The following is a 17,012-nucleotide window of genomic DNA, read 5'->3' as shown; positions in this document are numbered from 1 at the left end:
CCTGCTGTAATGGTCGCCTAAACCAAACAAAAACAACACTAGACACTATGGAACACAAAGCTTTTATAATCTCATCCTGGCATGTACAACGTCTGAGGTCATCTGACTTTTACCTAAAGAGCAGGAACCCAGATATCAAAGAAATTAGATGTTTCTTGTAGAACATTGTCATCCTACAAGAAACATGGTATAGAGGAGACTGACCCACTGGTTGCCCTCTATGTTACAAAGAGCTGGTTGTCCCATCCACCAAACTACCAAGTGTGAAACAGGAAGAGAGTCAGGGGGCATACTAATTTGGTATAGATCAGACCTAACACACTCTTAAATAAGTCAAAATAGGAACATTTTATATCTTGCTACCTATATCCCCCCCAATAGAATTCCCATACTTTAACGATCACAGCTTCTCTATCCTTGAGGGGGAGATGAAACTACTTCCATGCCCAAGACATGTACTAGTCTTTGGTGACCTAAATGCTAGAACTGGACAAGAACCTGACCCTCTCAGCACACGGGGGACAAACACCTACCTGTAGGTAACAGTAGTCCCTCACAAATATGCCCCCCTAGACACAACTATGACAAAACAACCAACAAAAACAGGTCACAACTCCTGTAGCTCTGTTGCATGCTGGGTCTGTACATAGTCAATGGTAAGTCTTCGAGGAGACTCCTATGGTAGGTACAGTACACCTATAGCTCATCTCTTGGCAGTAGTACTGTAAACTACTTTATCACCGACCTCAAACCAGAGTGTCTCAGAGCGTTCACTGTCAGCCCACTGGGACCCCTATCAGATCACAGTTCAATACTCAATTACGAGGCATCAAAGCCAAAGGAACGGCACAATATTAAAACATTATTTAGATGGAAGGAAAATAGTGTACCAAAAAACTATTGGGCAACAACAAATTCAATCCCTTTTAGACAACTTCATGGACAAAACATTCCACTGTAATAGTGAAGGTGTAAACTTATCAGTAGAAAGCCTTAACAGTATATTTGACCTTTCAGCTTCCCTATCAAATCAAAAAATGTAAATCAGGCAACCTACGAAAATTAAAAACAATGACAAATGGTTTGATGAAGAATACAAAAACCTAAGAAAGAAATTGGGAAACCTAGCCAACCAAAAACAGAGACCCAGAAAACCTGTGCCTTCCGTATGGTGAATCACTAAAACAATACACAAAAACACCACGGAAAAAGAATTAACAGCACGTCAGAAATCAGCTCAATGTGATTGAAGAATCCATAGAATCTAACCATTTCTGGGAAAATTGGAAGACACTAAACAAAGTTATCTATCCAAAACGGAGATGGATAAACCACTTTTCCAATCGTTTTGGCTCTACAACAAAGCAAACAGCAAAAACAAATACATGATAAATTACAAATCTTAGAATCAGCTACCAGAATTAATTATTACATTGAATGAACTACAGGACAAAATACAAACCCTGCTACTCAAAAGGCGTGATATTGATGGAATCCTAAATTAAATGATAATATACAGACCATAAATTTCAATTGGATATGCTTACACTCTTTAACATTATCCTCAACTCTGGCATCTTCCCCAATATTTGGAACAAATGACTGATCACCCCAATCCACAAAATTGGAGATACATTTGACCCCAGTATATGGGCACAAGATGAGACCCAGATGCAGATGGCTAGAGTCCAAGATCTTTATTAACAACCCAAAAGGGGTAGGCAAGAGAATGGTCATGGACAGGCAAAAGGTCAAAACCAGTACAGAGTTCCAGAGGTACAGAAAGGCAGGCAGGCTCAAGGTCAGGGCAGGCAGAATGGTCAAGTAGGCGGGAATGGAGTCCAGAAAACAGGCAAAGGGCAAATCCAGGCTGACTTGAACATACAAGACGAACTGGCACAGAGAGACAGGAAACACAGGGATAAATACACCAGGGAAAATAAGCGACACCTGGAGGGGGTGGAGACAATCACAAGGACAGGTGAAACAGATCAGGGTGTGACATCCAATAACTACTGTGGGATATGCATCAACAGCAACCATGGGAAAATCCTCTGTATTATCATTAACAGCAGACTCGTACATTTGCTCTGTGAAAACAATGTGCTGAGCAACAGTTTAATTGAAAGACCACGTATTCACCCTACATAACCTAATTAACAAACAAACAAACAAACCAAAAACAAAGCAAAGTCTTTTCAAGCTTTGTTGATTTCAAAAAAGCTTTTGACTCCAATTGGCATTGAGGTCTGCTATACAAATTGATGGAAAATGGTGTTGGGGGAAAAACAGACAACATTTATAAAATCCATGTACACAAACAACACGTGTGCAGTTAAAATTGGCAAAAAACACGTTTCTCAGATGTTTTTCAGAGAGGGGGACTGGGAGACTAGTCAGGATCGAGGGAAAGATGAACGGAGCAAAGTACAGAGAGATCCTTGATGAAAACCTGAGACTCTGCATGCAGCATTCTACAAAAACATCCTCCTTGTACAACGTAAAACACCAAACAATGCATGCAGAGAAGAAGTAGGCTGATGTCCGCTAGTTATGAAAATCCATAAAAGAGCCGTTAAATTCTACAACCATCTAAAAGAAAGTGATTCCCAAACCTTCCATAACAAAGCCATCACCTACAGAGAGGTTAACCTAGAGAAGAGTCCCCTAAGCAAGCTGGTCCTGGGGCTCAAACAGACCCCACAGAACCCCAGGATAGCAACAGCAACAGAATTAGACCAAATCATGAGAAAACAAAAAGATAATTACTTCACACAATGGAAAGAATTTACCAGAAAACAGCAAACTCGGATTGCTATTTGGCCCCAAACAGAGAGTACACAGTGGCAGAATACCTGACCACTGTGATTGACCCAAAATGAAGGAAAGCTTTGACTATGTATAGACTCAGTGAGCATAACCTTGCTATTGAGAGAGGCCGCCGTAGGGAGACCTGGCTCTCAAGAGAAGACAGGCTATGTGTACACTGCCCAGAAAATGAGATGGAAACTGAGCTGCACTTCCTAACCTCCTGCCAAATGTATGACCATATCAGAGACACATATTTACCTCAGATTACACCGACCCACCAAAGATTTTGAAAACAAATCAAATTTCGATAAACTCCCATATCTATTGGTTGAAATACCACATTGTTTGATCACAGCAGCAAGATTTGTGTTCTGTTGCCACAAGGAAATGGCAACCAGTAAAGAACAAGCACCATTGTAAATACAACCCATATTTACTATATGTTTATTTATTTTCCCTTTTGTACTTTAACTATTTGCACATCATTGTAACACTGTACATAACCCTAATATTACATTTGAAATGTTTATATTCCTTTGAAACTTTTGTTTGTGTAATGTTTACTTTGTCTATTATCTATTTCACTTGCTTTGGCAATGTAAACATATGTTTCCCATGCCAATAAAGCAATTTGAATTTCACTGAGAGACAGAGAGAGATAGAGAGTGAGAGAGAGAGAAGTGCACACACATACTGTATATAGAATAAATAAGAAAGGCGCTTTGGTGATGAAATGTAAGTTCCTTTTGTTATAAAATACATTTTACCAAGACAAATATGATTATTCATGTTCTGAATTGTTCAGTGAGGTCTTTCACTAACCTATCATTAATATTATATCCAAAAACTCAGATTTCATAACCAAATACATCCGATAATAAGCAATGAGCTATGTTAACATAGCGATGCAGGTTTCTCGTAACAACTTTTGAGGATTTTACATTCTGTGGTCGTCGTCATCAAAGTTGTTTCCGTGGTTCGCAAAAAGCTAAATTAGCATGACACGAGCTGAATTAAATGTAGGTTTTGAAAATGAAAGCTTGTTAAATGTAAATGTGCTCCGTTGACATTTCACAGAGATACGCTTGTTTTTGTTAGAAATCCAATTTCTTTCTTACAGGAATTCTGAATTCATATGAAAAGCATATACTAAAATATGAAAATACTACATGTCATGTCTCAAAATCGATATCCGTCTAACCTCTGTATTGTTTAATGTCCCGCAGACTCGAGAAGAAAGATGATGAGTTCAATGGGATAGTGAGCCTGTCAGGTAGCAAGTAGCCTTAATTCTTGCACAGAATCCAGCCTAGTTGACACAATGCAATTCTGTAGATTTTTGACCACTTTTTAGTCACCCTAATTATGGCCATCCTACAAGGGTAAAAACTCCAATAACTTTTTAATGGATTATAACAGAGGCATGCGGTTTGGACATTGTTTTTAGAGGGTTATCTACACAATATTATTTTACCCATTGTTTAATAAATGCGTTTTGATTGGACACCCTTCATAGAGGGCATAGGGACAGTGGTAATAAGACAGAAACAGATGACAGAGAGTGAAGCCGGCAGTGAGAGATAAAGAGAGATAAAGCGACAGGCACAGAGATGCAGACAGTGGTAAAAAGAGAGAAACATGGGACAGAGCAATAGAGTCACACAGAGAGAGCAAAAGAGAGACTCACAGGCACGTTTGTCCAAAATACTTTTAATTGTTCTTAGTGATTAATTACAATGTGGAAAAATCAGGTAATACAGATACTAGAATAGCTTTCAATGACCTCCTTTAGCTATAATTTACAGAGAGGAGGGAGGGGAGAAATAGTAAGTTCTGCCATCATTACACAGAGAGAGGAAAGAGAGAGCGGAAGAGAGAGAAATAGAGAAAGAGAGAGGGGAAAAGGAAGGGACTTGGAAAAAGACGGAGAGAGAAAGAAAATCAATCAAAGTCAGTCAGTTCTGCCATTATAAAAGTCCTGAAAGATATGCCTGAATAGTTATTGGTAATTTGAAACTAATATATATATATATATATATAGATAGATATAGATATACATATATATAGATATATATATATATATATATATATTATATATATATATATATATATATATATATATAGTTATATATATATCTATATAGATATATTAATACATTAATATAATACTAAAACAACAAATAGCATGATATATCTACAGTATATATTATCTATATCTAAATATAGAATACATATGCAGTGCATTCGGAAAGTATTCAGACCCCATGACTTTTTCCACATTTCGTTACATTACAGCCTTATAGTGAAATTGATTAAATATTTTTTTCCCCTCATCAATCTACACACAATACCCCATAATGACAAATCTAAAACAGGTTCATATTCATTTCTTACAATTTGTAAAATAAAAAAATCTGAAATACCTTACATACGTAATTATTCAGACCCTTTGCTATGAGACTCGAAATTGTGCTCAGGTGCATCCTGTTTCCATTGATCATCCTTGAGATGTTTCTAAAACTTGATTGAAGTCCACATGTGGTAAATTCAATTGATTGGACATTATTTGGAAAGGCACACACCTGTTTATATAAGGTCCAACAGTTGACAGTGCATGTCAGAGCAAAAACCAAGCCATGAGGTCAAAGGAATTGTCCGTAGAGCTCCGAGACAGGATAGTGTCGAGGCACAGATCTGGGGAAGGAAACCAAAACATTTCTGCAGCACTGAAGGTCCCTAACAACACAGTGGCCTCCATCATTCTTAAATGGAAGAAGTTTGGAACCATCAAGAATCCTCCTAGAGCTGGCCGCCCCGGACAAAATGAGCAATCGGGGGAGAAGGGCAGGGAGGTGACAAAGAACCCAATTGTCACTCAGACAGAGCTCCAGAGTTCCTCTGTTGAGATGGGAGAACCTTCCAGAAGGACAACCATCTCTGCAGCACTCCACCAATCAGGCCTTTATGTTTGAGTGGCCAGACGGAAGCCACTCCTCAGTAAAAGGCACATGACAGCCCACTTGGAGTTTGCCAAAAGGCAGACCATGAGAAACAAGATTCTCTGGTCTGATAAAACCAAGATTGAACTCTTTGGCCTGAACGCCAAGCGTCACGTCTGGAGGAAACCTGGCACCATCCCTATGTTGAAGCATGGTGGTGGCAGCATCTTACTGTGGGGATGTACAGAGTACAGAGCGATCCTTGATGAAAAACTGCTCAAGGGCGCTCAGGACCTCGGAAGACGAACCTTCGCCCCCAGTCTAACGGGACAACGATACTAAGCACACAGCCAAGACAACACAGGAGTAGCTTCGGGACAAGTCTCTGAATGTCCTTGAGTGGCTCTCCCAGAGCCCGGACTTGAACCTGATCAAACATCTATGGAGAGACCTGAAAATAGCTGTGCAGCGACGCTCCCCATCCAACCTGACAGAGCTTGAGAGGATCTGCAGAGAAGAATGGAAGAAACGCCCTAAATACAGGTATGCCAAGCTTGTAGCATCATACCCAAGAAGATTCTAGGCTGTAACTGCTGCCAAAGGTGCTTCAAGAAAGAACTGAATAAAGGGTCTGACTACTTACGTAAATGTGATATTTCAGTTTTGCAAAAATGTATAAAAACCTGTTTTTGCTTTTTCATTATGGTATTGTGTGTAGATTGATGGGGGGGGGGGGGACTATTTAATCCATTTTAGAATAAGGCTGTAATGTAAACATTTTTGGGAAAAAGTCAAGGGGTCTGAATACTTTCCGAATGCACTGTAAATCTGATGAGAAGCCCTATTAGATTGTGTGCTGCTGTGGATGTATCATCCATCCAGTGTGATGTGCTCAGAGTAGGCACATATCTAGTATCAGCCTACCTTCCCAAAAACCTTACCTTAACCATCAGGGTGGGAACACAAAACTGACCGTAGATCAACGTCCAGGATTATATAGCTTCTCAGATCACTTCTATAGCTGAAACCTTTTCATTGCACTGTAGATACACACACTAAGGGCTGGATTCAATCCGTATCCCCACAGTATCACGGAAGATCCTCGTTATAGCTCGTTATAGGCAATGTTCCCACATTTGCAGAGACTGCACTTACAGTAAACCCTGCATGTCGGCTCAATCGAAAACTATCTTTGCATTTTAATGCCGATCTTTCTCAATACTTCCGCGATATGGATTGTGTCCAGCCCTTAGCTTTCCGTATTCCTTACCAATATACAGTGTGTTCATATCTACAACGGAAACCTTTTTATTGCAATTCTTCTCCAGATTCTTTAACTGTACTCATACTTATAGAAATTGCTGGGTTGTCATGGCCTTGTACATAGCAGTCAATAGATACAGGTAACTGTGATCTTGTTAGTGTGTATGGTTGTGGGAGGTTTTTTGCTTATATGGAGAGCTGAAGACATGTTCCCCTTTCGCTCGGCTCAGTGGAGAAGCGCTCGGAAATAACCCGGCAAGGGCTGACAACACACAGAACACACACAGCACACATACACACACACACAGAATACACACACACAGCTCTCTGGGCTATGTGACATCTCTGAGAGCATCTGTCCCACACAGCAACACTACTGACTCTGTACATCGTGGACACGTAATACAATGCACAGAACACAGGAATATAATGTTTCAAAGCAGCAAGTAAAATCAACATTCCATCAAAAGCCAAGGGTGCTTCTAAGGGTTCTCCTATAGGGACAGCCGAAGAACCATTTTAGGGTCTAGATAGCACCTTTTTTCTAAGAGTGTAAAAATTGAGAAAAGGGGACGTCACTGTGCTAGGCTGAGCTAGCTACAGTACAGTCACCTCCACTACACATCCTTTCAGTTTCATGCTTTTTCCAAAATGGACAATTAACATTCAGTCAAACACTCTACTTTGTCTGTTCAATAAGGAATAAGGAAGTTCAACTGTCCAACCTACCTACCCCTCAGCTTACCACCTTTACTGTACAAATCCTTGGTGTACATGTTTCTGTGTATGAGACGTAGCCCACCTCCCTCTGAAACGGTCACTGTGGATCACAAATCTTAAATGTGGAAGTCAAACAGTATATTCTATTGTATAAATTCCAGTATGTAAAGTCTGTAGTGTTTGTCTGTGTCTCTCAGACCTCTGACTCCAGACTAGACACGCGTCCCCAGGGCTGGGTCACACAGGATCTGTCCTCAGACCTCAAACCTCCTGATGCATCTCCTCTCTGGGGCTGTAAGCCCAGATCCTGGTCCTCTCGGTAGGCTCCATTGGCCCCATAGGCTCCATACAGACTGTCCTGGTACAGTGACCCCCTCTGGCCTCGAAAGCCACCTTCACAGGGCAGGAGCTGGCATACTGGGCTGGGACTAGGGTATGTACCGGGGCTGGGGCTGGCGTGGTTGCTGGATGCCTGGGAATGGGCCTGGAGGTCCAGGGGGCCATGGTAGAGAGGCAGCCCAGGGTAGGAGGTTAGATAGTGGGAGTACTGTCTGCTGAGCAGGTTGGTGGCTCTCCGGACCACCCCAAGGCCTACCCCCCCTCCGCCTCCCTGACCCCCCAGCATGGCCTCCCTGTAGGTGGGCAGGTGGGTGGAGTTTGAGTACCGCAGCTTCTTACGTCCGTTCCCTTTCCTCTGGTCCTGCCTTATGTGGAGATACGCATGCTGGCGAGTTGAGGTGGCAGGGTAACATAGGTTGTTCCGGAGGGGGGCGGGGTTGTAGAGTTTAGTGGGAGTTTCTTGGTCGGCCATGATGCAGGGGAACAGGTCTGGTAAAGCAGAATGTGATTGGCAATCAAGGGATGTAGGCGGAGTTTCGTCTGGCTGGAGAATCCGCTCACTCCCCCAGGTGGCTCGGAGGAAAGATGGCCGTCGGTGGAGCCTCTGTCTGCCTGCCAGAACCAGCTCCTCCAGGGGAAGAGGCCAGGAGCCAACGCAGCCTTCTACCCCAGGACAGAGCACCGTTCCTGGGTACAGGGAGTCGGGCATCTGGGTCGAGACGTTGTTCTCCTGAAGGTGGTTGGCCCGGAGTTCAGCCAGACACACTGTCTTCTCCTCCCTGCGCCGCCTCCTCTCTCCTCCTCCTGATTCCCCTGAGAGGAGGCTCTTGCTCCTCCTATTCTTCCTGGAGGGTTCTGTGTGGGATGGATGGGAGATGGCAGAGGGGGGGTGAGAGAAGGGGTAGATGTCTGGCAGCTGAAGCTCACTATAGGGGATGAAAGGAGAGCGGGGGTGGGAGATGTGCTGGGGCTCCACATACAGCCTACCTGTGGAGGGTTGAGAGTAGGAAGAGAGGTGGTCCCCCCCAGCCAGGTCAAGATGAGTTCTACTGAGACTAGAAACAGAAAGTGGTCTGTCATAGAGGGAGGAAGTGCGAGCCGGGAGCGTGTATCGTAGCGGCGTGGGTCTCGCCAACCCCTTCTGCCTGTTCAGAGAAGTCACTACACCCAGCGTGCAGTATTGCGGGCTAAGGGGGCGCTCGGGGGACAGGTGTGTGTGTGTGTTCTCTGTGACATGAGAAAACCCTCCTGGAACCATTTCCGTGGTGACCTGCTGCGGAATGTGGACTGGCAGGTTGCCGCCATGGCGACCCCAGTGTTCTATGGTCTTGGTGGCGTGGTCCAGTGAGGTCTCGACCTGGGCAGAGTTGACCAGGTCTTTAGCGGTGCGTAGCATCTTAAGCATGTTAGCCTGGGCGTAGTTAGCTGTCAGATCTGAGTTTGCCAGGTTAGGGTGGTCTGGTTCCTCCACCCCGTTGAAGCAACTGTAGATTCCCTGGGAGATGGAAGAGAGAGGGAGAAAGGGATAGAGTAGGTTAGAAAGAGGGAGGGAAAGTAGAGGAAGGGAGAGAGGAATGGGGGGTAGGAGTGTAAAAATGATGATCTATTACACTTAACCTTCAGCTAACCTAGAAGCCCTGTAGAGAGAAGACTTGGCTCAAAAGTTACACCTCACATATAGTAAGAAAGTAATTTCATTCAACTAATTTTGCCAGTTTACAAAAGTTATGAATTCCTTTACCATTCCCCTGATTATACAGAACATCCCTATAGCCAGTGTTGTGTTCGAGACCACCTAAAGCGAGACCGATTCAAGACAAAGACCGGAGCAAATCGAGACAGAATCAAGACCGAGAACAGGAATGGAACAAGGGGTCCGAGACCGAATCAAGACCGAGACCAGAAAAATGTCCAATTCAAGACCATGATTGTAATTTTGTCAAATCACCACCATAATAAGAGTTGTAAATGTCCAGTATTTCAGTGTTCATATTTCAGAACAACATATGGATTCTTTAGAATTTCAAAATAGTGAAAAAATGCATGCTGAGGGAAATTAGAGCTGCTCTATAAATTATTACTAACCCAAACACAGTGGGGAACAATGGGCCTTCTACACTTTCAGAGACAGCTAAGGATTTATAAAATATTGACTACAATAGTATAATAATAATGATCATTATATTATTTTTTTCCATGATGTTCGGATTTAATCGTTTCAGTTTTTGTTGGAAAGGAAAGGGTTAACACTGAAGAGAAAATAATATCCAATCAGGATTTTTCTTTGCTGGTCTCTGGGAGATACATCTTGCTAGCTGAGTCAGCCATTGGCTAGGCCAACAGAATCTAGACGAAGGCATCTGCCAATAAACTGTATTAGGGCAACATTTTGGAGGGACAGTGGAATCAACCGATCACATTTTGACTTAATGGATGGGACCGTTTTTACAAAACGCATGGAAACTTTTGCCTTCTTGAAGGCCAACAGGTCACTGCGCAATAGCGAGCAGTAGTTTCCCACGGTCTAGCTAGCTTTTGTTGTCGGCTAGTTTTTAGTGGCTGTAGCAGGTGTTATGAAAGAGGATGTTGTTGCTATTTTGTTAGCTTATCGCTTTTCAAGAATAAATTTCAACAAGAAGTTAAGTTTCAAATGATCATCATCCGGTGAGTGTTTTTAGTTTTTATAACACTTGCTGTTGTTAGCCATCTCTTTGAAAATAACTTATGAAACACACATTTAAAGTGGAACTAACAGCATTTTAGCAACATGAAATTTGATAAAAAAATCTGTTCATGTACACCGCCAAGAAGAAAATTGTCATTTTTACATTTTCATAAATTCTTAGAATGTTTGGGAATTATTTATAGTAAGGCACATGTGATAATTCTATTGCAATATAGAGTGAGAACGTGGTGTTTGGACAATTAATAGACACTGCAGTAAATAAAACTGTTTTGTCTAGGAGCGGAGTCTACAGAGACTGGTGAGCTATAGCCAATCAGATCTACAGTAGGCCTTTATACAAACAAGCCATTTGCCACACGGCCCTGCAATCATTCACATTGAACTGGACTCAGGGGCGGAAATCCCGGGGGGAACGGGGGGGACATGACCCCCCCATCCTGGGAAAAATATGATTCGTCCCCCCAATATATCACTGAAACATAACTATGTAATTTAAATAATATTAATAATACGCAATGAAAGCAATTGTGCTGATTATAGACACTTAATAGCGCGTTTTTAAGTTTCAAAAGATTGCGACCCCCCCACCCTTTGCCTCAATGGTTTGATCCACTGCCAGTTCCTTAGTTGGCAAGGTAACAGAGGGGTCGTGTCTACTGTCTGAAAGGCACTCAATGCACATAACTGACGTGAGGTTAATCCAGTCAATCGCGCACTCACACTAGCTGAATATGCAGAGCTAGAGCGCAAATATTAACTATTAAGCTAGCTAGTACCTATTCCATTTATGTGGCGTCGTCAAAGATGGAATCTTTGCTATCGTCAATTTATTCCAAGATCAGCATGCAGATGATGTAAGTTAGTGCTTCAAAGTCCCTGTGATAAGGTTAGCGATAAACTGAAGTCCAAACTGAACAGAACTACACTCTCTTCTACCATTGTCTTAAATATATTTAATGGTCTCGTTGCAAAAGCTAAATTGTCGCAAGGGAACTTTTATTTATTTATTTTATTTCACCTTTATTTAACCCGGGTAGCAAAGATTATAGCAAACACCACTGAAACTGAATTGGTTCTCGCTAGCTTTGCAAATTCCGCTATTGTTGGAAGCCAGCCAATATAAAATTACAAAAGGTTGCAGCATATGCTGTGTAAATGGTGAACTCATACAGCTGTCAACTCTTGTCATTTTAATCCGTTTCACATTTGCTAGCTACCTTTTAGATCGAAGCCCAAATAGAATGATAGAAGATGATAGAAGCCCATCTCCTACTGTAAATAACATACACACTGTGTGTGTGTGTGTGTAGCCAGCCAGCCAGCCAGGTAGAAAAATGGCAGAAAAATAAAAGACGGACATCAGAGTATTTTTCAATACACCAAAACGCATAGTAAGAACCCTAGTAGCCTAATATCTCAAAGACTAGTTGATAAAATGTTCATAAGAAAGAAATGAAATTCTAATGGAAATGTTTCACAATGATGTCATTAGGCAGAGCAGGCAACAGATGGCACACAGACAGCAGAGTTGGGGACTGATATGCAGGGACAGACTGGCAGAGACAGGGAGTCTCAGGTAAGTTTGTTGAGTCTTTGTTTGGCAACATTATGAAAGGTTCTCAATTTTGACTTGTAAAATAGGAACATAATTGGAAAATGCCATGGATACCCCCACTCTCAACTTAAACTGGTGACTGATCTAAGATTTGTTAAAGGCAATGGTATTGCTGTTGTGATTAGTTGTGTAGTTTTGGGTACCGGTAGTTAGGAGTACGGCAAACACCTTATTTCTTTGGTTCCTCAATATACATTTACCATATTACAATGTAGGCTATGTGTTACAGCACTACTGTTGGTGTCCCCCTCAGGAATTGCTCTTGAGAAAATTTCATGTAATTGTCCCCTCCAAAGTTGATATCAGATTTTCTCCCCTGACTGGACTGTGTGTTTACAGGCAGTGGCAACAGCACAACTTAGATAATTAGAACTCATTCGACAAAAGCCACAAAATACACCTGAAAGGATTTCTGCAAATGTGTTAACACCATGGGAGTCCTCTTTCATTTGGGAACTTTACAGTACTATTGATCAAACAACCATGAAAAGTTAGGCTCTCTCTCCCTCCGTTACGCACATCAAGAAGTAAAAAAAATTTATGCTAGCCAGAGCAAGATGAGCTAAAATCTAACAAAGGAACATTTGATAAACCCTCTCAAACGTTTTCAGCTAGTAGGCCCTCAAAATTGTACTGATAAACCATGGGGAATTGTAGCCTCCTCGTCCTTCTGCAGCTTGCCTGCCAATGCATGCTTGTCCCAACCAAGCACCCAAGCTGACTGGTTAAATTTGCCTAGCTTGCTAGCTAGCTACTTCCAGACACAAATTAGAGAACACCTCACTCTGACAATTTTACTCGCCGTAGCAGAGCTGGTTAAGCTGTTTACATGTTATCTAGTGCATTCTTGACCAACTATTACTTTTTTTGTCTACATTTATTGACACCGGTCATATTCAGCAGGTGTTGCGCATTTGTAAATTCATCAGTTGTTCTGCGCTCTGGCAAACTCAAATGAGAGTGCTCCAAAAAAAGATAGGAGGGGAAGAAGGTAGTCACTCACCCACTCCTCCAATGGCATGACATGACATCCTCCTAGCAGCTTGATAGCTAGCTAGATAACGTTAGAATCTGTGTTTTTAGCTTGCTACATAAATAGATACCCTAGCCTATTAGCAACGTTATGACTGTGATCATTGCGATGTGATTATTGCAATCATTGCCCTTGCTAGTTTGATCGTATTGACATTCCCAGCCTTAGTTACATTCATTTTTTTTTATTTCACCTTTATTTAACCAGGTAGGCTAGTTGAGAACAAGTTGTCATTTACAACTGCGACCTGGCCAAGATAAAGCACAGCAGTTCGACACATACAACAACACAGAGTTACACATGGAATAAACAAACATACAGTCAATAATACAGTAGAAAAAAGAAAAGTCTATATACAGTGAGTGCAAATGAGATAAGATAAGGGAGGTAAGGCAATAAATAGGCCATGGTGGGGAAGTAATTACAATATATCAATTAAACACTGGAATGGTAGATGTGCAGAAGATGAATGTTTCATGTTTTAAAGTACTGAATGTCATCAGTTTTTGTCCAGAATATTGAGTCATTGAAACTGACACAGCGCATCCCGAATGGATCCAGCAAACAATGTACCAGACCAGCTGTGATTTACAACATGATAGCAATATTTTGGGACGACCAGGAAATGTATTGGTGAATTATATTAATCATGCACTGAACTGCATCCATCTATTCTGGCAACAATGTCTTTGTGTACATCATAGAACATTGAGTCAAATAGATCTTTAAAACCTCTTATAAAGTTGGTTTTGTAGCATAAACTGGGAATTTTATATTTTTTACTGATATTATGATTGTCTGTTTGTTTCATAACTGAATATTTTAGGTCATCGGTTACTTTGTGTGCTAAACGTGATATTCTTTTGCAATGGGAAGTGATAGTTGTACCTTTCGATTGGGAATTGCTTAATGGTTGTGTTTTTGTAATGTTATGATTGGGACCTACTGGCTTATTTTGCCTGAGTTTCTGGACTGCTTATCCTTTAACATCATGCTGCATGTGACTGCTGTCTTTCCACCGGCCCTATGTAATGGTGCCTGGAGAAGTGGGTATAATAAAAATGTGCCAAAAGTTCCCAAACGGCCCGCCCAGCGAAGGAAAGGCACCCTGGTGTGAAATATCTAGTTTTTGTATGTGTTTTTCTGTAGATTTTTCAGGTTCTCACTCTCATTCACACTTATTTTAAATTTAAAAAATAAAAATAAATTGTTCACAACAATGATAAACCACATCATTCTGATTGGGTGGGCCTGTCATAGACTGGCTCCTCAGTAGGTGGGCCTCTGTCCACCCAGGTCCATCCATGTCTACGCCCCTGATGCAAACAGCGCATGATGACAATTGCGCATCACAAATAGCAGTGGTGTAAAGTACTTAAGTAAAAATACTTTAAAGTACTACTTAAGTCGTTTTTTGGGGGTATCTTTGCTTTACTATTTATATTTTTGACAACTTTTACTTCACTACATTCCTAAAAGAAAATGGTCTAATTCACACACATATCAAGAGAACGTCGCTTGTCATCCCTACACATGCTTTGTTTGTAATTGATGTCTGAGAGTTGGAGTGTGCCCCCTGGCTATCTGTAATTTTAAAAAACATGAAAATGGTGCAGTCTGGTTTGCTTTATGGAAGGAATTTGAAATGATTTATACTTTTACTTGTGATGCTTTAGTATAATTATTTTAGCAATTACATTTACTTTTGATACTTAAGTATATTTAAAACTAAATACTTTTAGACTTTTACTCAAGTAGGATTTTACTGGGTGACTTTCACTTTTATTTGAGTCATTTTCTACTAAGGTATGTTCCTCTTTTACTTTTATTCAAGTATGACAATTGGGTACTTTTTCCACCACTGACAAATAGCCTACTACTTCAGACTAAACTTTTTCAATACCTGGTTTGCATACCCATTGTTGCATTAGTCAGCATTTACTGGCTACCAATGTCATTCGTCTCTGAGCTGCTCCATGCCAAAACTAGTTGAGAGCTGCACGCTCTTGCTGCCTGCAGATGATATTCTGCTGAAACTAGGCTTTTTGTGCGGCGCGCATGTGAATATATTTCACGTGCTTTGCAATTGTGGAGGCTTCTTTGTGCACGATTTCTCTATTGTACTACATCATTGATAAGTTGCATACCTTTACTACACTGCTTTGATATGCATCAGTAGGGATTAAGAAGTGAGTATATGAAATGCCCACTGAAAGAAAAGTAGGTATATGGTTTATACCTGCATATAGCCTCCACCACTGGCCCTTTCTGTTCTACAAAAAGTGCACTCCCCGACATGTGCGCTGTTATTACAGTTGATGTCCATTCAGAATCACGAACTTGTCAGACACTGAAGGCCTATAGGTTTGCCACTGCGCAAACATGTCTATAATAGATATGAAGGCTGTTATCATGCTGTATTCATGTTTGAAGAATATTTGGCCTGGCGAAGCGGTTTTATGCGCTGACTGAATGGAATCTGATAATTCTGAGTTTTTACTCTGCTGCTAGTCCTCACTGTCCGAGACCGAGTCAAGCCCGAACAAGACCGACACTCAATATGTGGTCTCGATACCGGACTCGAGATCGAGACCTGTCTTGAGTGCTACAACACTGCCTATAGCTAAACAAACACACACACACAATGAACACACACACACACACACACACACACACACACACACACACACACACACACACACACACACACACACACACACGACACACACACACACACACACACACACACACACACACACACACACACCACACACTGAACACACTTGCTGAGCAAATAGTCTCATACTGCATCGGCAAACAGAGAGCCGAGTCTCCTGACTGCCCTGTTCACAGTCGACTGAAAAACTGACAAAGCCCAAATTAATTTGGCCCTCAGGGGCCCCCATAGGGATTAATTATCAGATAGTAATTTAGCTGCAAATCTGATAAGCCCTGATACAGGCACACCTCTGCAATTACACTCTGCTAGAGCAGGATGTGCACACACACACACACTCTTTGTAAGAGTGGTGTTCGAGTTGTGTCTATAGATTTTTGGCTAGTAACGTTTTTCTTATTCCTTCCTTGATACTGCCTCTCCTCTCGCCAACAACCACGCTTTCATTACATAGATTGATTGTTGATTAACACTAATGTTGAGCTGGAATTGTAACTGTGGTTCGATCTCATTATAACTATAGCTGGCAGATGATAATGTAGTCATTGAAATGATAGGCGGTGTAAACAGCACTAAGAGCTCATATCAGGCTTCATACATTGGCCACACATCCTCTCTCTCTCTCTCTCTCTCTCTCTCTCTCTCTCTCTCCTCTCTCTCTCTCTCTCTCTCTAAACCTCTCTCACCCTGCTGATAGCGAGCAGGAAGTCCATGCGAGGAGACTTGTCTAGTTTCTTGCGTAGTTTCCAGTAGAGTAGATGTTCCCAGGCGAACACCAAGAGACTGAGCCCCATGGCCACCAGTAGCATGTAGAAGACCCCGGCCATGTTATCTATGTCCAGCTTACTACTCATCACCTCGTTCTTCTCATTCTGACAGATGCCTGACAGCCAGACCGTCTCCAAGCGCTGGGTGTCACCTGGGAGAGA

At 41.7% G+C, this 17,012-nt stretch overlaps 1 protein-coding gene across 1 annotated transcript in view; it reads right to left on the bottom strand.

Annotated features, from left to right (window-relative positions):
• Positions 1-7,374: 7,374 nt before the first annotated feature.
• The window catches only part of LOC106589191 (glutamate receptor ionotropic, NMDA 2C), an 86,129-nt gene continuing 76,491 nt past the window's right edge, over positions 7,375-17,012 (bottom strand). Inside the window, exons 17-18 of the mRNA XM_082970469.1 lie at positions 16,770-17,002; positions 7,375-9,567 (exon numbers count right to left, since the gene is read on the bottom strand). Coding sequence (XP_082826595.1) covers positions 7,927-9,567; positions 16,770-17,002 — 1,874 coding nt within the window. The 3' untranslated portion in view covers positions 7,375-7,926. The remainder of the gene's footprint in view (positions 9,568-16,769; positions 17,003-17,012) is intronic.

This window comes from Salmo salar, chromosome 28 (assembly GCF_965601325.2).
Source record: "Salmo salar chromosome 28, fSalSal1, whole genome shotgun sequence".
NCBI classification, from domain to species: domain Eukaryota; kingdom Metazoa; phylum Chordata; class Actinopteri; order Salmoniformes; family Salmonidae; genus Salmo; species Salmo salar.
The sequence above is the reverse complement of the archived record's forward strand: the minus strand, read 5'-3'. Positions and strand labels throughout refer to the sequence as shown.